Below are 27,478 nucleotides of genomic sequence, written 5' to 3' on the forward strand. Positions count from 1 at the left end.
AGAAGAAAATCCATAATAAATATATATATGTATGAAATATTTACAGTTCATGATATTTACAGATGAAGGTATGAAATAATGTCATTGATAAATTTATGAAATTATGTCATTACTACTAATTTATAAAAATATGTATTGTAAAAATCCCCTTGAAAATATTGGAATATTCCTTGCACCTGCGTACTGCAGTTAACCATCATGGCCGCCAAACTGGAATAAAAGAGGTGACATCTCGTTCCTGTGACATCATTTTGATGTTTTTAAACCGTTTATGATGTTTTCGCTGCACCGATTGAATTCTGCACGAAGCCTACATGATAATCAACGTTTTGAAAAGTTGTTGAGCTCGACTGATGACAACGCGGTCCGCCAAATATGGGTGAGTCCGGGACATGTTTTCGTAAGTTGGCACGGGGGCCATCGACTGACAGCGTTCGACACAGTTCCTGTTCACAGGCCTTTCGTTCCACAAGAGGGAAGAGAAACTGGATGCTTGGATCTCCGGAGACAAGATACCGAAGTGGTTGCACTTTGCTTCAAGAAGAAGAACCCTACAGAACTTTACATCGCCTTCGCAAACGGACAGATAGAAGTGTGGGCGTATCTCAGAGAAGAGGGAGCCGACGCTCCAGGCTGGACTTCGAGCGGTGGGTTCAGACTTTGGAACGGAGATCATGGGAGGAGGGTTCGCTCGGTTTTCCTTCACGAAGAGCAGAACTGCTTGTACTGGTGCGAGAAAAGGGCTGCTACGGATGTGTCGTCGTCGCCGCTTTCGAACCTTGCTGCAGATTCGGACAACGGTACCCACTTCGTTCACTGCGTCTCGAAGATAGGACTACCTCTGAGTCATGAGACAGTCAGCAGTCATACCGTAGGGTCAACGTTCACCTTTCTGGAACATTGCCCCCCTTGTCAGCTCTACCCCACACAGGACGGTGTAGTGGTGTGGCCAGAACAACTCTGTCCAGCGGGTCTGTACTTTATGTGGCACCAAAACAAGAACATTCTCCAGACCTGTAGTCTGGACAGGGGTTGTGTTACTGCGAACATGCGAGTAGTGTCAAATGGGGTGTCATTTGCTGATGCCGTGAAATCATCAGTATCTGTTTGGGCACAGAACGGCCAGTCAAGGAATAATGGCGTAGTCACCATAATCAAAGATTCCTTACAAGATCAGTTGCTCCTTATCTTGCAAAATGGTGATGTTAAGTCATTGTCTAAGAAAGGTAGTCTGCAACACAAATGTCACATTGTGCAGTGGGCAGCTGTGTTTAATTCTGTAGTGCCCAGTGATTGTCAGTGGTTTGTTTACACCTTTGTGATTGGTTGCGTTGCACCTGATGGCAGGGTGTTCTTGTTTCATACTGAAACGGGAACTCTAGTTCAGGGAATCCAGCAATTCTCTGAGCCAGATTTTGAAGGCAGTACGTTCTTGTGGGTCGGCAGTGGCCAGCTGCCCAGTGTTGGGTTTTGGAGTGTCAGACATGGTGTTTGGGAGCTCTGCATGTCAGGAACTGACACTGCTATAGTGAGGCCAGTACTGAACCCTGGGGAACATGTACGTTTGATGACAGGGCTCAATCAGACAAGCTGCGCAGCACAGCTCACTTTAGAAGAAGCGGTCAAGTACTACAAGGACAGAAGTATTCATGGGGAGAATATTGACGTTGAGAGTCTGATGAAGAACACCAGGCTGCAAAGTCCCGCACTTCTTGTCGCTCTTCTCCATAGTCACTCCAGACAAGCGTCGGACCAAATAGAGAGGGAACACTTAGCACAGCTTTCGAACTTTTACCACGGTAGTGGCCCAATGACGAGGATACAAGAGTCCCTTCACCCACTCCTGAACCAGTTCTGGAACTTAGAGACCAAGTGGAGGAGTTTGGTAGAAGCCCATGGAAGAACAGAACAAGAGAAGCAAGAGAGAACGATACAGAGTGAACTGAGGATGTTGCTGAAATCAGAAGAAAACATTTCTCCAGCCAGCATGGCTCAGTTGGAAGTGCTAGCACTCAAATTCCCAAGGGAATTTGTAAGAACAATTCTCCATGACCTACAGGTCACTGATGTGTCTGAAACCAGTCACCTGAAGACTGACCAAACAACTTTGTGGCCTACAGTGTTGAGTACAGAGAGGACATCCTGTAACATGCCAGTGTTTGAACTGATCTGTAGACTGTTGTATAAAGAACAACCTTCACAGCTTCTAGCCTTTGTCCAGAAGGCCACCTATGTCAAAGATGACATCAAAGGCTCCTCTGCTCTCAGCAGAAGCAGTAGTTTGTATGATAGGGCCCTTTGCTGTCTACATGTGCCAGAGAACTCCTGTACGAACATGGGCATAGTCCTGGCTTACTGTGAACTTATCACCAGCACTTCTAACAAGGATGCAGCTTTAGAGGCACTAAGGCTTCTTCTCAGGTTTAACAGACTTAAAGAGGCTGTCAGTCTTGTTTCAAGGAACTCAGATGAAAGCAAGCAGCACTCTGCTCTCTTCCACACCCTGCTGACCAACATCCTAGAAAGCGATTCCCTCCAATGTGTGGACCAGTCTATATGGGATCTAGTACCTAAGAAGTTTGGAGCCGATCAGCTGCTGAGTCTGCTACGAGAGCATTTACCGGCAAGAAGGAGGAACAGTGGGAAGGGCGTGAGATTGCGGGTGCTGTGCTCATCACCAAATGACACTTCGCTCTCTGTACTGAAGGGAGTACTGTTGAGCACCAGTTTAGAACATGATGATACAAAGGAGAAACTTAGTTGTAAAGAATGACCTACTTTTGACATTCACACATACTCACTATTAGGGGTGGATACCGGATAAATTTCTTTTGTGGTTGGCTCCATATGAGTTCTGTCCTTCTGCTGAAATTGTGATGATTTTTCTAGGCCAGTTCTCATTCATTCTCTGTACCCTGTTATGACTTTGCCATACCTGTAAAGTCAGAACATTGTCAGGATATCTGTCATCCAACAGTGTCAGTGATAGGTAGAGCATCTTTGAAGCTGGTTGATATATCACTGTATTACACATTTTCACTGTGAATATGGTGTACACACCAAAGATTGTTTTATCATCAGTTCTATTGTAGTTTACGAAGCAATAGCATTACTAGTAATTTAAGTGCATAGTCTATATAATTCTATCTTGTCAAGTGCTTTTGCAGAAGCCGCTGTACATGCTAATGAGGTTGTTAACTTTCTCCCTGCCCCCAAATCATGATCAATGCAAGAAATTATATTTTTCCTGAGCAAGAAGTTTAAATAGATTGTGAAAAATATGAACAAATCATGGGTTGATATGGAGTGAAAGTATATTGTTCATGTTGGGCTTGGAATGTTCTATAGCAATAATAACATGGAATTGTAATTTGTAGTCTGGATAAAAGAGATTCTGCTATACTTACAAAGAATGTGCGATTTTTTGTTAGAATTCTGCTGCAATATTTGGATGTATTTCTGAGAAGTGTCATGTACACATCATACACTTGTACTTGTGCCTTCCCTTATTACTAAGCTTAAAATACTAGTACATTTATCTTATTGTATAAATCTGATTAAAGATCAAATGTTAATTACTATTCCTGTGTTGTGTTTTTTATTTTATTTTTTGAGTAGAACCATGTTAGACTAATTCTTTCAACTTTGTTCATACATGTAGTACATGACTACCTGTACTTGAAAGAAAATATGCATGGTGAAAATAATAACTATCCTGAGCTTCAAGTTGTATACTTCTTCTTTCTATTAGAGGGGAACTTTTGTATAGTTCTTTAAGTCCCTGTTCTTGTGGACCAAATCAATGATTTCATCTCAAGTTAGGATTAAGAATTTGGTACAGTTGTAATGTCTATTCTCATAATACAGCCATTAACCTTAATAATGGCAATTTATCTCTCTATACATTTCCGATCCACTGCAACAATGCACAGATTTTGCCTTGAAGTTGAATGCTTATCTCTTTATGTTTATCTCTGAAAAACAAGACATTATCACAAGTATTGATATTGTGTTATTCACTGCTTAGGTGTTACAGCATTTTAAATACAGTCACAGTACTAAGTAAATGCAATTTTTGATAAAGAATAAAATTAGGCCCTCAAAACAGTTCATGTCTGATATCTTGTATTTTGTCATACAATGTACTTACATATGACAATATCAAATCCTCTCATAAAGAGCAGTTTATCCATCTTAATTAGTTATTATACTGAGAGACAAAGATGGCTATTATCTACTTTTATTACTTACTGCAAAATGATATTAAAGTGTAGTCTTCGTTCAACTTTAATATACCAATTCCTTCATAGATGTATTTCATTCTATAACATCACAGAATTGATGCCAAAGATGTGAAAGGTGATTTGTGAACTGATGATGGACCAAACGGTGATTTCTACTCAGAAAAAAATAGAGAAATTGATGACTTGTAGATTGACTTGCGATTAGTACTTGGCACATTCCAATATGGCTGACCCATGACGTCACCTACCAACATGGCGGTGCCCATTGGCCTAATCAGAAAGCAGAGCAGATTTTTTTGTGTGCAAAAGTTGGAAACACAAACCAAGAAGGTTATATAAACTTTACATATTGAACCCGATGAAACTATTGAAGGACATGTTCTAAAAAATTTTGCCCTGCCCAGAGGAATGGTATCGGCCCGGTGTGACGCCAAATCATTGAGCTGCCAAATACGTGAATAGTAAGGTACTGCTTGCTTGAGAATTACGATGTCCTATGAATGTTTTGCACTTAGAGTACTCCTTTCAAGTAGACTGGATTTACTGGAATCACCTTCAAAAGTGTCGTGCTCAAGTGCAGCAGCTGATCTCTCATGTATTTGGCAAGCTCTAAAATTTGGCTTGACACCGGGTTCAGCCGGGGTCACCGTTCTCCTGAATGGCGGCTGTATGATCTGAGGGCTTGGCCAGCACCGGGCTGCTGAGAGTCGCAGAAGGAATGGGGCCGTTACGGAGCCTTCCTTTCTAGCCTAGGACCTAACGATTACTAAGAAGAAAGACCTTGACGTATAGCCCGTGCCATAATTGGCGGTAAACAAAAACGTTGGCCCGCCCGCCGGATTTTTCTGAAGCTGCCATCAACACCATCGGAGAAGGATGCCATCTGCGACGGCGGCCGGCGGCCTGTCCTACCTACTTCTTCTCGGACAGTCCATGTTTAGTGCGGACGCCTTGGTAAAGAACGTAAACTCGGGCAAGTTGGACGTACTAGATGTTTTCCTCGTTTTGTTCGGGGTGTTTTTATCGACGGTCTTAGTCGTCACTTCCGTATGGACGTCGCTGAGACGGCGGTGGCGGGGGGAGGTTAGCCCGCCCGGGCGCGCTGCTTCAACGGGAACGGAGCAAGAGGCCGGGGTTCGATTCCCAGCGTCGGACGGGAGACGGTACGAACCGTGTGAGTGGGTCAACACCACGCTGACCTGGCTTCGAACCCAGCAGCATCAAACTCCTGAACTAGTGAAATCGTGGCTGAAGGCGCTCAACGAACAAGCCAGAAGAAACGGGGTAAGTGGTAACGTTAACTGCAAAAAAAAATCATTATTGTTTATTTTTAGATAAAATTCAGAGATTGATTTAACAAATTTGACAGCTAGTATTTTTATGATAATTTTGCGTGGATATTTGCTGTTCCCTGTGCTTTCATGTGACCGTTTCAGTGTCATGCAAAATAACAAACATGCCTATCAAGTCAGAACTAAAATGGCTGCCTTGGTTTCAACGTGTATGTTATTATAATATATGAGCAATGCAACAACAACAGATCATATCAGTACATGATCACGATATTTCCGCATCGTTTTTATATTGATTTTATTCTCCGCATTCCCCGCAAGCTTTGGTCCCAAAAACCGCAGGCGAAACACATTCACCGTTTTGCAACCATCACTTTTATTTTCAACGGTCTATTTTTGGCTTCACTGTCTGTATTTCTGGTGTCATTTTTCCTGGTGGTGAGACCGTGCTATCTTCAAGTAGATGTGGGGCGGAAAAATCGCCATGTTTTCTGACTGCCTGGCTTCTCTGACAGCCGTACACAATGAAATCTACAGACAGTGGATACTGGGAGGGGACAACTTCTGGAAACTGGTATTGTTGCCCCTCCCTATACCCCTAGGCGACTGTCAGAGTTGTTGTTGTCCTTCTTTAGCCAGGCAGTCAGAAAACGTTACCATCTTCTACTAAACATCTGCTTGGAGATTAGCACATTACCCTTGCAATAGACCGATCAGGTCAATCAAAATTAGCAATTTGACCAATACGAGAGCAGGGTTTGGTCACATGATTATCAGCATGTGAATCTGTCAATTTGTTCATTAAACTTGTTCTGTGGGCGGAGCCATGATGGGCGTTGTTATGCATACTGCAAATGAAAAGCATGAGCCTTTACCATCAAAATAAGCTACGGTAACTTTCGGAAGTTGTACTGTAACTGTAACATCTGACTTCAGGGGCTGAGTCATGGCATATACTTTTGTTTTATCTAATCTATGAAAGGCGAGAATAGAGGACTAGTGGAGTTTTGCGATAAATTAAGGCGTGTGGACTGCAAAATTTTTATTTACTAATTATTTCCACTTACTGTAAATGTTCCCAGGGATTTAATTTTGTGGTGGGGGGAAATTGCATGTTCGCGGTGGTTTTAAATTGGTGGTCAAAACAATATTACTAGCATGATTAGCAAACTCTCTGCAAATGTCGCCATATTTCTTTATTGTTATCATTCCTTGGCCATACATTTTACTGTTAGTTGATAATTTGATGATTTGAGTGCAGTTGTAAATATGTATTCAATGTTTGTATATCAGGTCTGTTTTCAATTCAGCCTTGTTACTAGTAGTATTCATGCATATTCAACATAACAGGTGCCTCCAATGCATCATAAAGTACATGTACCACCATTACAAAGCTTTTGTTTTGCTAAAATAAACTACACAAGCACTCATAGTGAACAACACAGCTCTATTTTTTATAAAGAAAATAGGATACATTTATACTGCATAATTTTGTAAACAGGCTACTGAAAGGATATGTGGTCATTCCAGTGGAATTCAGAATTCAGAAAGCAATTTAAAGATAAAATATCAGTTTTTGCGATGGTTTTATGTTCGCGGTTTTTGCGGTGAACTCTTCAGCGCGAACTTTAAACCACCGCGAAACTTTTGGCCCACCTATGACCGTTGTGCTACTATTGTTTCAATCACAAACATAAGACCACCGCGAACACTCCATTTTCTCCCTACCGCGAAATAAAAACCACGCAAACTTAAATGCATTTACAGTATGGGTTGGTAATGGAATACATATCCTTGGCGTAGAGAAACTTTCCCCTGTGTATATACAATTACAAGCAGTACCCTTGTTTTCGTGCAGATTAGTCATTGTTCAAAATGGCGGTGGGACCGTAAAGCTTGAGTATGTTTACCGTTACACACGCCCTTCTTTATTCTGGTCGACTTGATGACATCCTGACGTTGCTGTGATTATACAGTAATGATTTTGGTCCACAGCAGGTTGACTTGTTGGTGCTGGAATCATACCTCCTTTGTTTCCCCATTTTTTAAAAAAAAGGGCCACAGCTCCCAGTCACAAATTTTCATTTATTAGTCTGTAAGTCAGTACTGTATCTTGAAATATTTGGTTTTTTTAGGTACCTCTTTATTGCCAATCCATACGACGGGCATTGCAAAAATATGCCAAAGTGATCATACCATAACTTAGCATGAGTCCCGCAACAGCTACAGGTGTATGAAAAGCCAGCCTGTTGGGCTGACATCAGTGTTTCCGCCAGACCGCGACTGAGAGGCCGTCCACTTGGGGAGGGCCGTACCGCGAAAATTAATTGACCGTACCGAGAAAATTAATTGACCAGGAAAAGTAACTGAATGTTGTGATCAGAAAAGACTTTGTTAATCTTTCAAAATCAATTTGTTACGAAGGTCGCTATAATACTGCTTCAATCGTCACAAAATGCGATCTATATTGACCAGAAACGCCTGAAGTGTGCAGGGGTTTTCCCGCCCTGTGGTCACATGACATCTTGCCGTCAACCAATCAGAGTACAGGTTTTTATGACGCGGACCAATCAGGGCTTAGAACCTTGCATATCAATGATCTTAAAAACATGGCGGCCGCCCGGGACGGGGCAGGTTGCGACTCGACTTATGTGAATTCATAGCGAAAATTACGATTTATCTACGGTACATATGGAGAATTTTCACGGAAAAACATTCAAAGGAATATATATTGTGTCGAATACGGTCAGAAATGATGGTGAATCGCGGCAAATCACGACGTAGAGGCTGAAATGCACGGGCGAAATTCTCGTTTTGTTTACGTTTTTCCTTGTTTTCTTCGATGACTTTCTTCGATTGAGTCTTGAAAAACGGGTTTTTAATGAGATCACCGTATGCCAAAGGCACCGACATCGATTCTTCGCAAGCTTAACAATAGCAACAAACAAAAGAGTGTGAATGTCCAACGATATAGAGCGTCCCCACGCCCGCAGTATCAAAGAAAACAAAGAAATTATGCCGACCTCTCGTATTTTTTCCCGATTTCTCGGCATTTAGTTTGTCTTTTTTTTTAAGAGGACGGCCTATGTCTGAGTTCAGGCCGTCCAAAGTGACATAAGGCCGTCATTTGACGGGAAGACGCCCCTCTGGCGGAAACACTGGCTGACATTACCCAAAAAAAATCTCAGCCTTCTCAGGGATTAAGAAGATGTCTTTCTAAAGGATTATTTCATTCTGTCATTATCAAAACGCATTTTAATTCAAATTGCCCCTTCTACGACCAAGAAAGAAAGGAGCTTTTTAAAGAGGCCACTGATTTCCATCCTAATTCCTCCATGTTTACAGATGAAAAGAAAACTACCATACTCTTCTTTAAACATCACAAAACCCACACATTACAGAAAAAGTGGGATCATTCATCTTCCACTGTCTCAAAAGAAGAAGTTGAGCCCAATAGATTAGACTTAAGTGTCAATTAGCAGTAAGACTTAAGAGTTCATGATTATCTGTCCATCCTTTTTCATGTTACATGTACTTGCAATTAGTATATGGGAAAGAACTCTCAAAGACAACGGTTTTATATTTCTGCCAGTTTATCATGATATATAATAATGAATTGATTGTTCACTTTCTGCAGAGTTCCTTGCAGCTGACCTTTGATAAAATCAAAGAAGGAAGCCTTCCCCCCAAGTTTACTACCATCAACAGTAGGATCGCAGATGATGGCAGTTTGGTAAGTCAGGTTTTACAACCCCTTGTCCACAGAATGGAGACCATTTTGCAGCTGTTAACACCTCCTTTAAGGTATCATTTTTAAAGGGAAACATACAAGCTTTCCAATGATATAACATGATTTTGCAAACTTCAAAAGGGTTTAAACCTTCACCCCTTTTTCCTTACATCACAAGCTATCTGCCACCAAAAGATCAAGACCATAGCACGTCCAGGTCAAAAGATACAAAAAAACGGAAGTTCTGCTGCAGTACCAAGGTCACATACCAGGAGGCCTAAAATCAATCTTGACCTTCGTCTTCCCAGCATCTACCCTCATACCAAATATCATCATAATCCATCCAGAGGTTCTTGAGTTATGCTGACTACAACAATCCAAAAACACAAACACACAGAGACAGACAGACAGCCACATACAGACACACCCAAAACAGTATCCCCATTTTTCATGGAGATGATTAGAACTAACTGATTACAGGTTTGCGTAGCAAAACCTTTGTTGGATCCGTTGGCATATGTGGTGGCCGCCATCTTGCTTTTGTGGTGTCACAGGGTAGCCATACCATTTTATTGGGAGGGGTGTTTTTTGTGGTCGCTAGTGTTCTCTCTATTTTTAACAAATCGGCACACAACTATCACACTTTCAACTCAAATAAATAGAAAAATTCAATACCAGTTCATATTTTTAAAAAGACCCCGTAATCCCTAAACTAACATAGCAAACCTGAAGTATATGTAGCACAAATACTTTTTTATTTTTATTCAAACATTTGAACAGAAATACAGAGTGACAAAGGGGGGCGCACTCAAGTGCAAGACTTATTTTGACGCTACCCCTTACATAAAAAAAACATACATATTTTACAGAGAGAAATCAAGTACAAGTGAAAAGCAAAGGAAAATCACATCAGACAGAAAATAATACATTGTACTTAATATTACAAGAAAGGATAAGCGCAAGTCCAGTTTCCCACCCACTGATGAAATAGTTGGACACATTACAAAAAATGCCAGGACAACTGCGTTTTAAAAACGCTTAGTTGTAGTGATGAAGTTTTGGGTTGTTAATAGGATATTGGAGTTAACAACAGATGAATGTGAAGGACTACCACGGAGTAAAACGGAAACTTTAGCGTTGTCCGATAATGATGGGAAGTTAAGGGTGTGTCCTAAGAGCCTGGAGAGTTTGCCGAGGAGGGTTGAGCGTTGGGCATTGTACATAGGGCAGTGGAGTAAATAATGTGGTACTGTTTCGCGTTGGCACCCGCAGTTACATGCTGGGCTGTTTAGCAATCCTCGAGTAAAGAGACTGTGGTTTAGACTACAGGTGCCAATGCGAAGGCGTAATAGGTGAACACAGGAAAGGCGAGGGCCATGGCTAAAATAGTTGAGCTTAACAGGTCGTATGGTTTTTAGGAGAACAGTTCGAAATTGACAGTAGTTTAAAGAGCGAGTTGACAAATCGAGGTTGTTCCAGTGGTGCGTCGAGTACGGAACAAAGGACCTGGCAAAACGATTTGTTGAATAATTTAGAGGTTTTAAGTTCATCCTATTACGCAATTCGTATGAACTTGATGAGAGGATAGGTGTGGGTGCCAGTTGAGACAGGTAGTTTCGGGTTTGACCATTTACAATTTTATAGAACAAACATAATCTATGAAGGTGTCTTCTGTCTGACAGTGTTTCCCAACCAAGTTCGTTCCTAGTTGCCAAGTAAGAAGACCCCTTGATGGCGCCTGTTACAACAAGGGCACAGTGATATTGTAAGCGTTCAATTTGCTCGGCTGTTGTACCGTGCCAAATGACGTCGCCGTACTCAAGACAGGGGCGTATATATGATTTATATAAAGTTTCGAGGATATGACGAGGCAGTTTGAATTCTGGACAGGTCGGCGTTTAAACAGGCAGCAGAATCAAAAGGGTTGTCTACAATTTGAAGAAGGGAGCTGTCGTCGGCAAATAGGAATGGGAGGGAAATAAGGTCATTTACAATGTCATTTATATAAACGAGAAAGAATAATGGGCCTAATATTGACCCCTGTGGAACACCAGCGTTGGTCATGTCCCAGGCAGAAGACTGGCCGTCAATGACGCTGTGACCTGTTTCTTAGATAACTGTCAATCCAATTAATGAGTGGTCCTTCTATACCATTTCTTTGTAGCTTAAAGATAAGTCCTGAATGCCACACCCTGTCGAAAGCGCGCGAAAAATCAAGAAATACTGCTCGAACGTCTTTACCTGACTCTAAAGATTTTAGTATGGTGTGCAGGGCTCGATCTTAACTATGTCCCGATGTCCCGGGGCCACTAAAATTTAGGCCGGGACAACTGAAAAATCTATTTGGGACACTTTTGGGACAATAGGAAAATAATCAACTAATCAACATCAGAATGTCCGATCTCCCCGCGGTAGACCGGATCCGGACCGCAAGCGACCAAAACTTAATCTAAGACGACCACGTCATTTTCAAATGTGTGGCGACGTCAGTTTTTAATGGTAAGTTGCGGGAAATCACGGTAAATCGGCCTGTTTTGCAGCGATGAAATCCAAGATGGCGCCAGTGGTCATAGGTCAATCGGATAGTCTACTGCAATGTGGGTGGAACTATTGTGTGTGGTGTGATTTTACTCTACATTCAATAGTACAAAATTTAAACTTATTTCGTCAAAAACATTCTTTACATAAAGAAAATATATACATAAAGAAAGCTTGACTTGATAACATTTTGTTTTGAAGATAATACGTGGATGTTTTTTTGTTTTTTTTTTAACTGCTCACCCATGCCTCTAGTGAAGTATCCTAACTAAATAAACAATGCGTTTCTACATGTACAGGCACGCTAGAGGCTATATTTCTGTATTTCTCTGCAAATTTCTTGCGTTTGGGCGGGTTTGGGAGTTTAAAACTCACACCAGGAGTAAAACTTAACCATACACGATCTTTTCATGGGTAACAATGCCATAATGATCCGGTAATTTTTCTGCGGCGTCGCCGATTTTGTGAAAGAAGGTTCCCGCTTGTGGCGACCATGTGCCCGGTAAGAATTTTCGCCAACACTCGCCAGTAAACTTATTTTCTGACCTACTCACGGTGTAAACAGATGCAGTTGGTGTTGTTCACATGAAAATTGTATTTTAAAACGTCAGCACTACCAAAAATGCTATTTCTTATTTTTCTTGTTTTCTTGATTTTTCTTATTGAGAGAAAGATTTTCTTCCATAAAGAATTTCAAGAAAATCAAGAAACCTTACGCAAAACCTTTGAATGTTAAATCTTACATTAAGAGTTTTATTCTTGTTTTTCTTAGGTGAAGAGAGGATTTCTAGTATGATTTTTTATCAGCAAGAATATTCTAGAAATTCTAGTCAATCTTTCTTCCTTATTCTTCCCACAATATTTGCTTCTTGTTTGGTCGAATGGAGTATTTTACAGAATCTACTCTTAAGATTTTTATTCTTGCCATACATGAATTTTTCTTTAGACTTTCTTTTCACTAGGAAAACATTCTTGACATTTCTTGTTTTCTTAATTTCGGAAGTCTGAGAAATATGATTCTTGCAATTCTTAGTAATATCTAAGAAGATGTAAGGATTTTCTTGGCCAAAAACAGTTATTTTCTTGACCAAATACAGTTAAGAAAAATGAGAAAATCAGGAAACTGTAAAACAAGTAATTCCCAAGTGTTTTTCTGTTCGAATTCTTTTTCCACAAAGTTAAAGACAGATGATTCCTGCTTTTCTGTGTTATTTAAAGATGGAAAGTAAAATGAAAGTTCGAAGTTGCATGATTTCCTTTATTTCCTTAACATTGTAAAGTTCAAGAAGATAATCATTATTTTTCTTGTAAGAAGAAAGTAAATTATGCTAATTCAATACTCCCATCATCCTTTGCTGTAAAGACAGTTTGAATGTGGACCGTTGAGTTAATGGGCTCCGGCTGCATTTGCCTGATGTGCGCTTTAGATCTTACAATAATAGGGAAAGATGTGGCTTAGTTTCGTGAGGTGACTTTTTGGTATCATGTGGGACTCACTACACAACGTAGATGACTTGTTTTAAGTTCCAAAATGCTTCCTCAGGCCAACGCCATCAACAGATATGCTCCAGGTATGTTGCCTGTCTTGTATGAAAATAACTTATTTTCCAAGTAGATACTCTTAGTTTTGTGTTTGTGGTTGCATGATACAGCCAACCAGTAATTGCAGAACATGTACTTTTAGTGCAGTTATACCTAAAAGGTACTAAGAAAGTTAAAGTATATCATTTTCAAGCAAATGCACAAGCCCCCCCCCTCCCCCATGCATGTATATGGGGGAGGGGGGCGATATAGGAAAATGACAGTCACTTAAAGTCTTTGTGTATTTTTTTAGGCTTTAACCTTTGTTGTGTTTGTGGTTGAATGATACAGCCAACCAGTAATTGCAGAACATGTACGTTAAGTGCAGTAATACCTACAAGGTACTAAAAAAGTATAAGTATAACATTTTCAAGCAAATGCACAAGCCCCCATCCCCATGCATGTATAAGGGGGAGGGGGGGCGATGTAGGAAAATGACAGTCATCGTCATCTATTTTTGCGTGTTTTTCTAGACTTGGAAACCTGTTGGACCAAAGAAGATGCCCAAGTCTCAAGTTTGGAAAATCTTTCAACAATTACAAGTCATTGATTATAAGAAGGACAGCTACAACACTGCAGAACTGACAGTTTTAGAAGGACAATCAGTTATTTGTATGAGCACAGAGAAAATGTGCTTTTATCACAGCATCAAATGTGAAACATTTATCAAAACAATTATTGCAAACTGGTTAATCATTGCAATCCTTGGTTAAGAATGGGCTTTAGAAAAATCCAAAACTGTGTATTAAACAATTAGATCAATAATGATAAATATGATTGGAACATGTTTACATTATATTATCATTGATTTATTAAATGGTATTCTTGATTCAAGACCCCCATCTTAGTTCAAGAAACTGTTTCTAGGTTTAAGGAATTTATTCTTGAGGAAAGAAAGGTCATTCCTACAACAAGAACCTCACTCTTAGTGCAAGAAACTCATTCTAGGTGTAAGAAATTCATTATTGAGGACAGAAAGGTACATGTATTCTTATTACAAGAACCTCACTATCAGTGGAAGAAACTCATTCTAGGTGCAAGAAATTCATTCTTGAGTTCAGAAAGGTATTCCTATTTCAAGAACCTCGCTCTCAGTGGAAGAAACTCATTCTAGATGTAAGAAATTCATTCTTGAGGACAAAAAGGTATTCCTATTTCAAGAACCTCACTCTTAGTGCAAGAAACTCATTCTAGGTGTAAGAAATTCATTCTTGAGGTCAGAAAGGTATTCCTATTTCAAGAACCTCGCTCTCAGTGGAAGAAACTCATTCTAGATGTAAGAAATTCATTCTTGAGGACAGAAAGGTATTCCTATTTCAAGAACCTCACTCTTAGTGCAAGAAACTCATTCTAAGTGTAAGAAATTTATTCTTGAGGACAGAAGAAATAAGGAAATGTCAGTGAGGACGTAACAAATATAAACTTTTTCTTAGAATATTTTTCTCTGAATTTATATATCTTAGATAAAAATTCTGTGCCATAGAAGAATCATAACAACAAGAAAATTTATTTCGAGGTTTCTAGTCACATGTGTGAGAAAAAACAACTTGGTCAGAGAAAAATAGTCTAAGAAAAAGTTTATATTTGTTACGTCCTCACTGACATTTCCTTATTCGTTCTTATTCTTGCACACAGAAAAATTTTCTTTCTGGAAGATGATTTTTCTTCAACAAAGAAAAAACAAGAATGTCTTTTTTTGTAGTGAGTAGGGTGTCGGATACTCAACCCGAAACATCGATCCTTTGTTTTTAACGTTAGCGTTGTAGCGAAATGACCCATTGTTATGCGGTATCGACTCCATTCACAAGTTTTTACAGACAATGCCGATGGTAAAAGTGACGCCGCTCGCCACAAAAATAAGCGAATTTTCATGAATTTTAGCAAAATAATCCAGGAAAATAGGGAAGAAATATCGTAAATGTGGAATCCGAAAGCGGTATAATGGAGACGAGCTTTGCTGTTAAACGACTAAGTGCATCTTGTTTATCATTCTTGTTAATAAATTATGACGTTGAAATCGGTGCCTCTGTCTTGACTAATGTCAATCTCTATTTGTAAGAAGACCACGTGTCCAAGACGCCCGAATTATATCGGTCCCCTGGGTGGTCTTCTTAGACACGTTTGACTGTTCTAGACTAGTGACAGTAGTGTACTATCTATTGTTGTTACACTGTGTACCAAAGACAGAGACAATCTGAAGAATATTTCAGTCTTTTCTTCCCACCTGCCACTGATAAAGTACAAGACTAGTGGTCCCTGTAAATGTACTAGACCAGTGTCACTCAGTGACTCACTATGTACTGTTTGTTTTCAGAAAAAAAGATTATGTTCTTAAAATGACTTTTTGAAGTTCCCACTTGCCACTTGTTACATGATAAGGCACTGCAGCAAGTGGTCTACCTGTAAATGTGCAGTGGACGTTGCACTACTATCCATAAGATATAATGTAATAAATTTGTTGTTGTTGTCTAATAAAAAAGACAAGATAAGTTTGAATCTGAGTTGATTATTTCAATGGACAATAAGCTTACACAGCAATACTGTACTCTTACTGAGCTTTATAGTTGTTGTAATACATAATTTCTGAAAATAGGGTTGGGACAGTCCATCCTCACTTCGGGACAGTTGAAATTTGTTTTGGGACAATGCTGGGACAGTAGGGAAAAAAGTTAATTTTGAGGCCTGGTGTGTGTGAAGTACACCAGCTGGCAGACTGTGGAGTCTCCTTTAATGAAACCTGACTGAAGACGATATAAAAGATTATTACAGATCAAGTGATTGTATAGGTGTTTGTAAACTATTTTTTCGAGTACTTTGGACAGGGTGGGGAGAAGTGATACTTAGCACAAATACTTAACACTAGTTCTGTCTGATTTCAGGTAATTGGTTGTTATGTGGAGTGGCTGAGGCTAGGTCTGACTGTGTTTGCTACCCAGCAGACTCCACAAACCATCAAACTAGCCATCTGTGATGTCGACGTCAAGCTCACTGGAGAGGTGAGACCACTTACTGTAGATGCAGAAATGTTCGCTGTGGTTTTATGTTCGCGGTTTTCACGGTGAACCTTCAGCGCGAACTTAAAACCACCGCGAAACTTTTTGCCCACCTATGACTGCAGTACTACTATAATTGTTTCAAACGTGAACTTAAAACCATTGCAAACACTCCATTTTCTGCCTACTGCAAAATAAAAACCACACGAACTCAATTGCATTTATAGTACATTTGTAGTTTGGTCGGCTTTTTTTTAGATTACTGTAATTCTTGTTTCTTTCACTGTAAATTTATGTTCACTGTTTTCACGGTCACCTCTGGACCGTGAACTTATCGTCACCATGAAAAACCTGTTGTAATCAATTTTTTTTCCTTCACATATCCGTTCTGTAAATCACTTGGCACCATCGTGAAGTTAAAGTTCAATAAAAATGTTCATTTTCCTTACACCGTGAAATTTTGCTACCGTGAAGATAAAGTGAATTACAGTACACAGATTGGTACAACATTTTTTTCCAGTAATACAAAATTATCCAGGAACCGATGAACTGAATTAATATTTTTTGGTCTGACGTGGAAAGGAGTTTCTAGTATTTGATTTTGGTACAGAAGGCATCTTGAACTAGTGTGCTTTTCGTTCAGGCATTTTACAGAACGATGAACTAGTGGTAGCTAAGTAAGTATGTTCAAAAATCAAGATTTATCAACATTTCTTTGCTGGTTTATAAAGATATAACCATTTTTATCAAACTGTTGTGTTTCTGAAGAAATGTTCAAAATGTGAGACTTAACAAAAATGTGTGAAGACCATACTAGAGCCGACATTGTACAAGGTATTGTGTATGTACTCATGCATTTGTGAGATACAAACTTTATGTGCATATCCTTGAGCGCTTTGCTCTGTACATGGTATTGAGGTGCATGAAATAAGTTCTGACGTGTAATATGTAATTTTGTTGTAAGTATTGGAGCCTGCATTTTTGAAGAATGGTTATGCAGAGTTGCTTGATTGTATATGCTCAATGTTTGATGTTTGTTGTTATGTACTTAACTGATGAGAATGTTTTGTGTTGCCTTTATAACCCCCCCTCTGCATATCCATCCATCCATGCATCCATCCATCCATGCACCCATCCGTCCATCTATCCTTTTTCATGCCATTGCTATACATCAGATGAGGTTTCAGGTTGGTAAAAAAAGTGTCTTGCCAGCATCATTTCTTTTAACAAACACCACAAAAACCGAGTGCAGATTCATTATTCTAATGTAAATTTCTTTTGTTTTGAACATAAGTTGATATTATATTCTCTTTTGCTAAATTGGTTTTACTTGATTTTACGAAAATGTAACAGATACAGGTTTCTGGACGTTATATAACATTTGTTGGACAGTATTATGAAATTTTAAGAATATCTGTTAGACCTTGTAAATTGTCAACTATTCGGTTGTGTTGTAACCATTCACATCTGTTTTACATGTACATGTACATTTAGTAAAATGTCACGTAAAGACTCAAAGTGCTTGCTTGCCTTGTAATGTCTTGCAACTGCTCTGTATTTGCGGATCTTGCATGTTCCAATATTTACTTCACACTTCAGGGTGTGCTCAATGTTTGTAGATTGTTTACACAACTGTAATGAAGAGGTACCAGTTTACATCCAAATTATTGGTAGCACCAGGTACATGTATCTCAAAAGCATACTGTAAATACAGAAATGTTTGCGGTGGTTTAATGTTCCACGCGAACTTAAAACCACAGCAAACCTTTTGCTCACCTATGACTGTAGTGTTAGTATATTGTTCCAAACGTGAACTTAAAACCACCGCGAACGCTCCATTTTCTCCCTCCTGTGAATTAAAAACCATGCAATTTTTAAATGCATTTACAGTACTTGCAGCTGAAAAAGAGAAACTGTTAAGAGAGTGCGTAAATGAAAATAGACATGTGACCTATAGACTAGATATGGTCTAGAAAAGATATTTATTTCATACATATGCAACTTCAGCCTTCTACAATAACATTTAGGATCACGGCAAATCTTTACTGAACAGCACTTTGATCTTAATATGTTGCATAGATCAGAGGTATGACTAAGGATCATGATTCATGACTATATTTTTGTGATTTTTTACTGTTCATGATAAGTATTTTTTGCATAAATTACTTTTTTGTGCACGACCCAAACTAGGACTGTTAGTAAACTGGTACCTCTGATGTTGTCTAACTGCATGACTAATATATATTATGTTTTTGTTGCTTGCTACAAAATTGTTCCAACTATAAGTCTTCTGTTTCATTTTTTGTGCAATGCTATTATTAAATCTGTATCTTTTCCCCCCTTCCAGTGCCAGTTCAAGGCGTCGGTGCAGTCGGAGGAAGTGCATGTCACAGGATCCTTCCCGAAAGAGCCAAAGATTGACTTAAACGTGAAACAACCAGCAGGAAGCGAGGTACATACTTCACTTATTTTCTCCATCAAAGCCATACTGATTTAATTCTATGGATGACATCCTTTGGAGACCCCAAAAGTAATGCAAAAAAAAAATCAGCAAAAAAAGATATGCTGCTGCTATTTCTAAATTACAGGAATACAAAGATGGTAACACAATTTGAACCACAGAACATGGTGTATCAAACAAGTAACAATCTTTATTTGTATATTAAAGGAGGTAGGTTGATGGTGATCAAAGTAGGTTGGTTGTCTTGTTCTCCTTCCATCCTCCTTCTTCTCAGCAACCATGTCCCTACAGAGAAACATAAAAGCCTGGAGCAGTTTTACGACAAGAACGCTCATGCCGGCCTTCTTTTAAATTAATGAGCGCGTGGCAGTCATCCAGAAAATTAAATCAGTGTGGACTAGCCTCAAATACAGTTTGAACACTGACTTTGCAGTCAGCTTACAACCCCTACTTAGATCTTGAAATTGTGATTGTAAAAAGTGTGTACTTTGATTGAGAAAATACAGTACTTCGTCTTGTACCTGTGGAGAGTTGCATGCTAGATGTTCTTTACTCTAATTTTGTTTAGTAATAGATTTAACCCTTCCAAAATTCCTCACTCTATGCCCCCTCTGGGAATCACACGGAGGAAAGCAGGACATCAGAAAAGATTAACCCATCTGAATTTCTTGTAGTATACAACTTTGAAACTGTTTGTTTCTGACCTGTGCACGTAGGCAGGTAGGCAGGTTTGTTACCTTTTAGTTAGTAATGTGCGTAGTCCAGTGGTTAATGACCCTGCCTCTGGACCGGTTTGAGTAAACTGTCAGTGTTTATATTGATATGATTGTTCACTAGTTAGAAAAATGTGAGTCGGGCATTCTTCCTCCTTCCTAACACTAAAATCACCTTTAAGTTACTGTTTACTTTTGTTGCTGGTTGTAGGAAGATGGAGTGGACACGGGGATTGTGGAGGGACTTGTCCGTGACACGCTGGCGGGGGCTCTGCTGACCATCAGCCTGTCCCTACAGAGCATGCTGCGGGAGGAGAGGGACCAGCCAGACAGGTTACCAACGTTTGTGGACGGTCCCATCTCAGCACCCGGAGACAGGGGTGTTGCCAAGGTACTTTATTCAACTACCACTTGTTTTCTTTAAAATTGATTTGAATCAATGTACCAGGTTTGTCCCTTCTGTGTTTGTCACTGTAATATATTCATATCATTTTGTGTTATTCATTTTCATTATTGTTATTATTGTTATCTATGATTATTATGATTTACCACTGTACCTTTGCCAATACCATCCTATGTCAAGTTTATGTACGGTATTCAATTTGGTGTCCTATAAGTCCGTATGGGCTGGGCGAATTTATAAAGTTGCAGGACACGAAAATGAAATATTCACACGTTTAATCAATTGCGAGCCTATTAAAGCAATGAGGAAATGCCACTGTAAAGAAAGCTTGTTGAAGAAGGATAGAAGTTGAACACATTTTGTACTTACAGCATTATACATGTAAATGCAGGGTGCGAAATACTTTTTTGAGCCAGGTTGCCCATGTTGCAACCAAGAGCAAATGCTAGGTTGCACATCCAAATTTCAGGTTGCTCCAGCAACATTCACCGATTTCTTCAAATCAAGCTTGTATGTAGCGTATAATACTACTAACATTTCAAAATATATATTAGATAGTATTGTGTTCCCATTGACCTAACAACATCTTGTTTAGCTGAGGACAGTGTGTTTTTGTCTTTTTCAGCTCAAATTCCACGATCTATGAAGGGTTTTGGATGGTTTAAAACGAAAAAGTGTTGATTTCTTTATTTCAATTGAAGATTTACCGAATTTTATGAGAGTGACACTGTGTTTTTGTGAGCTTCCAGGGCTCCGATTAAAATCTTTGGCTCAAAATATAAGGTTGCACACTGCGCTACCTGGGTTTGGAATTAACTTGCACCAACCGAAATCTTGTTGCACTGTGCAACGTGCAACCAGGTATTTCGCACCCTGAAATGTAATTTTGAAAAAGAAGACAAATATCTTCTTTGCATGACTACACTACATTATTGGTAAATGGCGGGGAAGTAATGTACATGTAGAAGCAAGTACTTCAAGTAACACATTATGCAAATTAGATAATTAAGGGTTAATGACCCGTCCAAGGTGTTGTAATTCCTGGTCATTTGCTAATCACTGAGTAGACACACTCAGTGGTTTTATTCGGTGGTTATAGCAAATGACTAGGAATTATGACACCATATACACCTCGGGGAAGGTCTTAACCCTTAATTATTCCATTCCAGTCCATACCCTAATTCTTTCCTAAGATAACGGTATATAAGTTACACTAATGAATTAACCAGTACATGTACAATGTATGTTAGGGCTTGAATTTCATTTTTGACCCGTGCGTTTAACCTAGAAATTTCGTTGCACGGAAAGAATTTTGGGTGTGGTAGTCAGCAAAACGTCTTTACAAAGCCTACTGCCTATCTTAAGAACTTCCATCTGTAGTTCTATAGCTAACTTCAAAATTTTAAACAATATGAAACAAAGTACAACATAGGTTTTATTGCGTTTTCTCATACTCATATTTCAAGACTATTCTACTGTGTACAATTATAGTAGTACTAGTAGTACCTTCTCCTTGTACATGTAGCCTACAAAAATATCTTGGTGCACTGGTGCACACACAATCGAAAGAAAGGTGCACAGCTCCAATTTTGGTTCACAAAAATGCAAATGTACCCAGTATTTCAAGCCCTGTATGACATTGTACAGTCTACAGATAGAAGAACAGAGACTGTCAATAAAGTCAGACACGTGTCTGTAACTCTCGCGAGGTTACGTTCGGAAATGATTGGTCATTATTGATCCTGAAGAAGGCGACAGTGGTCATCGAAAATTTGATCCGTGAATACCTTAGTCAGTTAGTGTTGGAAGAAAGTTTAGCATTGTATTATGATTACTACCAACACAGATGAGCTTCCATGAAGATATGAAAATGCCTTGAAGTTTAGATTTTTGCTGTCGAAGGGGACAAAATGGTTGAATGCTGTGTCCATCCCAAGGCAGAAAAACAGAGACTGTAGATCTCTAGAGACTGATGTTTATCATGGGATATACAGGTAGATAATAAAGAACAATGGGGAGATGTCATGTTGCCAGGGTCACCAGTGCTGGGACTTATCTCACTACAGTTTTCTTTATTTTCTACCGAAGCCGATAGTGACCAGGAGATTGTCCCCGTCGGGAGTACCTCCCAAACCACCGCGGCTTCAAGACAGAAAACTGCTTGTCAAAGGTGAGTATGGCATCATCAGCATTTTCAATTAACTGTCCCTGGACAGTTCAAACAAGAGTGGTGTTTAAAAAAATACACCAGCGACGTGAGGATTATGCAAAGTAGGTCCTCATTTGTATTACAAAGTGTAGTCAACAGGTTCCAAGTATGAAATTGGCATCCTGACTAGATTTATATACAGCTCAGAGTTAGACATGAAAAGGTCGCAGTACACATACATCAGATAAAATTGTTGATTTTTTGTTTGTATGCCACTGTATGTACATTACTTGACTGTTTTATTCTATCTGTATCTGCAAATTAAAGTAGTGTCAATCACTAAGCTGGGCAACCCTGGATAAAGATGACAGAAAATAAGACTAAGATGGATAAATAAGATTGCTATTCTGTATCTGTATCTATATAGCAGGTATAACCACCCTTCGGCGTAATACACCAGCTTCGCAGGCACGCGGTGCGACAGCAGCTGGTTTTATTACAACGAACGACCTGTCACGTCTATCCTTTGCATATCTAACTGCATGCATTGTTTAAAGCTGTCTAATGAGGATGCTTCTACGGTACTGGGTGGCAACGAGTTCCACTCTACGATCGATCTAGGAAAATATGAATTCTGTGTGACAAAAGTATTTTAGACACTGATGGCTTCTTGTTTCTACCTTGATGTAGTTATCAAAGCCAATGGCCTGCCGGGACGTAATGGCTTTGGTTCGTGCGACCCCTACTGTATCATCGAGATGGACGCACCTCTCCAGAAACACAAGACCAGCGTCATAAAGAACACCATCAACCCCTTCTGGGACGAACACTTCCTGTTGTGAGTTTTATCTGCTTGTAACCTTGGATGTTGGAAATTCTTTTAACACAACCAGTAACTCTCACCTGCTGAATTTTTCGGTGTTTGTCAGACACCTTCCTCAGAGCTTCTGACTGGAGTACTGCTTCTCACCGCTATAAGCAGCCGATGTAGGTGGCGCTTTTGCGGCGAGAACGCAATCCCAAAGGTGGCTAAGCTTGTATCCCCCCTCGTCCCGGTTCATCATTGGTGTTGACTTCCTTATTATCAAATTGAAGAATCTCCAACATCCTATGTTCTACCAACCTGATGAAATTATTTTTGGAAGCTCAAAACCTTTCTTACTGCATTTGGAAGCTAGAGCAGATTGAATCATATCTTGGTAGAATAATCAAATCATTTTGATTTCAGTGGAGCGTTGCAAAGGTATTGTTTTTTTTAGAAATTTTGGTAGTCATTTGAATGTTATTATCTATATGATGTTGCAACAATCAAGTCCATTCTCTAACCATTATTTTTTGGTACGGAATACAAATCTACATGTATCTGGCATGCATATTTCTATGCGGTCCTTGTACATTTCCTTATTCCCTATTTCCAGATCATCCCACCATCCCTCATGTGTCTCTTATTTTGTATTACCAAGAAGTTAGACTACATACTTCTTTCTTTCTTTGGTTTTCAGCGATCTTAGCACAAGAACAAAAGAGCTGAAGTTTTCCCTGTTCGATAGAGAAAAGGGGTCGGACAATAGTAAGTGTGGATTTCATTTTCCTCTTAAATTATTGTAAGCATAAAAGTCAGTTTGATACATGTTCATGTATACCGACAGTATTGATGTTTTTAGATAAATATGTATAAAAGCAAACCGTCTTCCATTAATACTATTAAGCATTCAGCCTAAGCTTAGGTCATACATTCCAATTAACTTATTTCCTGTTGGGTGTTTTGACATTTTATTTAAAGTAAAATAGGACAACATAAGAAGGAAAGGCTGAGAGGGACTGTACCAACATACAGAGTTTTCATGTACATCTTCCAGTTCAGTATATTCCAGTTCAGTATCAGTTGCTGTAAATGCATTTAAGTTTGCGTGGTTTTAATTTCACGGTAGGGAAAAAATGGAGTGTTCGCTGTGGTTTTGAGTTCGCAGTTGAGACAATAGTAGACAAGGGGGTAGGAGGGCAAAAACATTTCGTGGTGGTTTTAAGTTCGCGGAGAAGAGCTTACCGCGAAAACTGCAAACATAAAACCACCGCGAACATTTCTGCATTTACAGTACTTACTCCGATAACTAACAGATTTAATTGATATGACTATAGAGAAGATTCAGCTTGTTTTTAACTCGCCAGATGACTTACTGGGTGAAGCTGTCATCCCCATGGACACCCTAACTCAGAACCTGAGCTCCCGACAGATCATTCCGCTACAGAGAGCTTTGTCAACTGATGATGGTGTCAACGCTTCTGTGACTGCTGAGGTAAATGACTTAATCCCTGTAGTTAAATGATCAAGGGACATTAAGCTATCATTAAGAGACAAACTAGTTAACCTATTCAGCAAAATTGTCCCCAGCTTTGTACGTTGCACAGACCTACAAAAACTGTATATTTCTGTTAACACCAATGCATATACATGTATCTCCCAAAACGTCGGGAATTTCATATTCCTCTGCACGCAAATAAGAAATCAAATCCAATAACAACTGTTTAGTTTAGAAGTAGCGCTAGTTGACGACTTTCATTTTACTTTGTGTTTATTTCATGACTATGTACTTATTATTATCATAATGAGATACAGTAATGATTATCTCATTTCCTTGTATTCTTGCAATTAGCCCCTGGGCATGAATTTGCAAGAAAGTTATTATTATCATTGAATTTCTATGATACTGGACTAAACATATAAAGGGTAGGCTACGTTTCACATTCTCCTCCTGGACTGAGTAGGCAACAGTTTATTTGAAGACAAACTAATCTTGAGTTTGCAAGGACAAGTATATGTTACATTTCACTTTTAGTTGACAGTTTCACATTATCGGCAGTCATAATTGATTTAACAGGGTGTAGGATTCCCAAGCTAAACCTATGGACATTATGTTCTTCACTGCAGTTCTTGTTCATGGAGCCGTCAGCAGCCCAACAGGCCCTGAACTCCCTACACCCCCAGCCGTCTCCCATCAGGCCTGCCTTCCCCACCACCCCCCAGAAGAAGGTGGAGACGTACCGAACCGTCACCCCCGGGGGGACGGTCATCACCACACAGACCACCACTGTGGAAAGAGCAGCTAACGACAGGTCTACGCCTGGATCTGTCCATGGTAGGTCGTAACAATTATAGATCTACTGTAAATGCAGAAATGTTACGGGGTTTTGATTTCGCGGGAGAAAATGGAGACAGTGTTTGCGGCGGTTTTGAGTTCACGTTTGAAGTAATCGTAGCTCTACAGTCACACAATGGAACTAGTTTTCACGGTAGCTCTAACTTTGCGGTAAAGACTTCACCGCGAAAACCGCGAATATAAAACCACTGCAAACATTTCTGCATATATATACAGTACCACTCCAAGTTAACATGTAAAAGCTCATTCTAATCCCATACTATACACTCTTGTAGAACTGTAGTTATGTACCAGTAGATGCCATACTTTGTACCTTGTACAATCGTTGTGCAGTAAAGTTATTATCATATAACGTCAACTCTGATATTTCCACCAGGCACCTTAAGATCGCCACATTAACTAGAAATATTATCTAGTCCTTCTAAAGAGTTACAAAAAAATTACTCTCAGTTTCCACTTACAGAGACAGTGCACTGTGTGTTCTTAGTTTTGTTTAACACTGGAAATCAATCTGTTTAAATCAATGCTGTCAACTCCACATTGGCAATGGAAATCTTTTTTGATGCTTTTTACTAGCCAACTGCTGCGTGTGTTTTGCTGTGGTGAAAGTCTTTGTGATTTTTTCCTGTCCTTCAGAGTCTCCTGTGCAGCAGAAGAAGTACGAGAATGAACTGGAAGTTATGGACGAGCCAGGCAGGTTGTCTGTCCCAACACAGACACTCAGTGCATCACAGGGTAGGTAACCAAGTACAGGACAAAGAGTGCAAACTTTAATGATTACTTGCTTCTGATATATTTGTAATACATTGATCTGTATTTGATTTTTTTGTTATATCTTTGTTGCTAATGTTCTTTTCAACTGCGAAATATCTCAGTTGTATTCACTTCGAGGGCTTGAAATTTACTTTTAACGTTTATGTACATGTACATAATAAATTGAATGATACTATTCCTATTACAGATAATAAGAAAATGTTGTATTTTACATTGATGAAGGTTAGACATCCAGGTGATAAGATACGCCAAAAATAGTGTTGTATTTTAGTGTTATAAACACTTTTTTTTTAAATGTGGAAGGTACAAATGTAGATATCAGAGATAGGTTGTCTTCTGTGAGTATGTTAATAAGTATGGAGTCTTTGTTTTTGTACAGAACTGTTGATGATCGATGGAGTAGACTCTGTGGCAGAGACAGCGATCAGGCAACTGAGGGAGATGTCCCAACAACGCAGCAAGACCCCAACAAAAACCAGCACACTTATCATTACAGGAGTCTCTAGGGTAGGTCCATATTGTTGTAGCCTCCACCAGGCCCTCCTACGGGCGTATGGATCGTAGAATTTGGCAGAAAAAGAAATAATTAACCAGTAGAGTCAGTCCACGGTGAAGATCACATTTCGCCTGTGTAGGAGCCTGCAAGTGAAACCCTAGCAAATATTCTCTCTATAGCCGGTGTATCTAGTCTGGTAGAGACTAATATTGTTGCAGGAACAGTCGCTGTGACCTTCCCAAGTTTGAGGTTTTACTAGCCTCCTTTGCTGGCTTTCTGGTGATTTGAGGGCCAGTTTCTTTTGCTGGAGAAATTGTAATGACCCACCCCAGAAAGCCTGCTCTCTTTCGGCATCAAAAAAGGCCAGTTAAGAAACACATAATATGACCATTTGGCATGGATGATTGTGGATCACAGTGAGCATGGATGGACAACCCTGAAGTTCTCGGCTGACATATTTTTCAAGTTGTCGACCAGTTTCAAACACTGTGGTAAGCAATAAGAACAATTCGCAACGTTTCTACTTCAAAATTTTGGAAGGTTTTGACGAGTGCTGTATGTTCACAGTGCATTTTTTAATGTATTGCTGGCCAACATCATTTTGCTTAGATGTGCTTGCACATACTAGATGTTGTGTCTTGATGGCAGGTGCCTCTGACCTGTGGGTAAACACTGTACAGGTTGAAGAGGTGGAAGTCTTCCCTTAAGTTGTCAATCCATCTTTTACGTGGTTGTTCCCATGGACTTTGTCCCTCCACGGTCAATGTGATGATCTTTCTGGGCCACTCTTCTTCATCCACTCTCTGAAGCTGGCCATACATGTACCATAGTCGGTTGAATCTCATGATGCGCTATGCACTCCAATCCTTGTTTTTAACTGCTCAGCTTACAGGCCTTCAGAGAGTTTCCTAGAACATATCCATGGCATTGTCACTCCTGGTTAGCC

At 39.6% G+C, this 27,478-nt stretch overlaps 2 protein-coding genes across 6 annotated transcripts in view; both read left to right on the forward strand.

Annotated features, from left to right (window-relative positions):
• Nucleotides 1–196: 196 nt before the first annotated feature.
• Nucleotides 197–3,575, forward strand: LOC136432366 (uncharacterized). Its single transcript, XM_066423575.1, has one exon. It carries the CDS (start codon nucleotides 272–274, stop codon nucleotides 2,771–2,773), a length of 2,502 nt encoding a protein of 833 aa, XP_066279672.1. The 5' UTR covers nucleotides 197–271; the 3' UTR covers nucleotides 2,774–3,575.
• A 1,286-nt stretch (nucleotides 3,576–4,861) lies between these two features.
• LOC136432365 (C2 domain-containing protein 2-like) overlaps nucleotides 4,862–27,478 on the forward strand; it is a 37,752-nt gene continuing 15,135 nt past the window's right edge. For 3 of the 5 annotated variants that reach the window (XM_066423572.1, XM_066423570.1, XM_066423571.1), the window contains exons 1-12: nucleotides 4,862–5,528; nucleotides 9,174–9,269; nucleotides 16,265–16,381; nucleotides 18,726–18,830; nucleotides 19,764–19,943; nucleotides 22,044–22,125; nucleotides 22,795–22,942; nucleotides 23,607–23,674; nucleotides 24,274–24,401; nucleotides 25,034–25,241; nucleotides 25,899–25,997; nucleotides 26,416–26,543. In XM_066423572.1, the coding sequence (XP_066279669.1) occupies nucleotides 5,121–5,528; nucleotides 9,174–9,269; nucleotides 16,265–16,381; nucleotides 18,726–18,830; nucleotides 19,764–19,943; nucleotides 22,044–22,125; nucleotides 22,795–22,942; nucleotides 23,607–23,674; nucleotides 24,274–24,401; nucleotides 25,034–25,241; nucleotides 25,899–25,997; nucleotides 26,416–26,543 (1,767 nt within the window). In that variant the 5' untranslated portion in view covers nucleotides 4,862–5,120. Of the gene's footprint in view, nucleotides 5,529–9,173; nucleotides 9,270–16,264; nucleotides 16,382–17,538; nucleotides 17,566–18,725; nucleotides 18,831–19,763; nucleotides 19,944–22,043; nucleotides 22,126–22,794; nucleotides 22,943–23,606; nucleotides 23,675–24,273; nucleotides 24,402–25,033; nucleotides 25,242–25,898; nucleotides 25,998–26,415; nucleotides 26,544–27,478 lie in introns of those variants that run through there. The other 2 variants (XM_066423573.1, XM_066423574.1) reach the window with 2 other exon arrangements.

Source organism: Branchiostoma lanceolatum, chromosome 4, assembly GCF_035083965.1.
Source record: "Branchiostoma lanceolatum isolate klBraLanc5 chromosome 4, klBraLanc5.hap2, whole genome shotgun sequence".
NCBI lineage: Eukaryota > Metazoa > Chordata > Leptocardii > Amphioxiformes > Branchiostomatidae > Branchiostoma > Branchiostoma lanceolatum.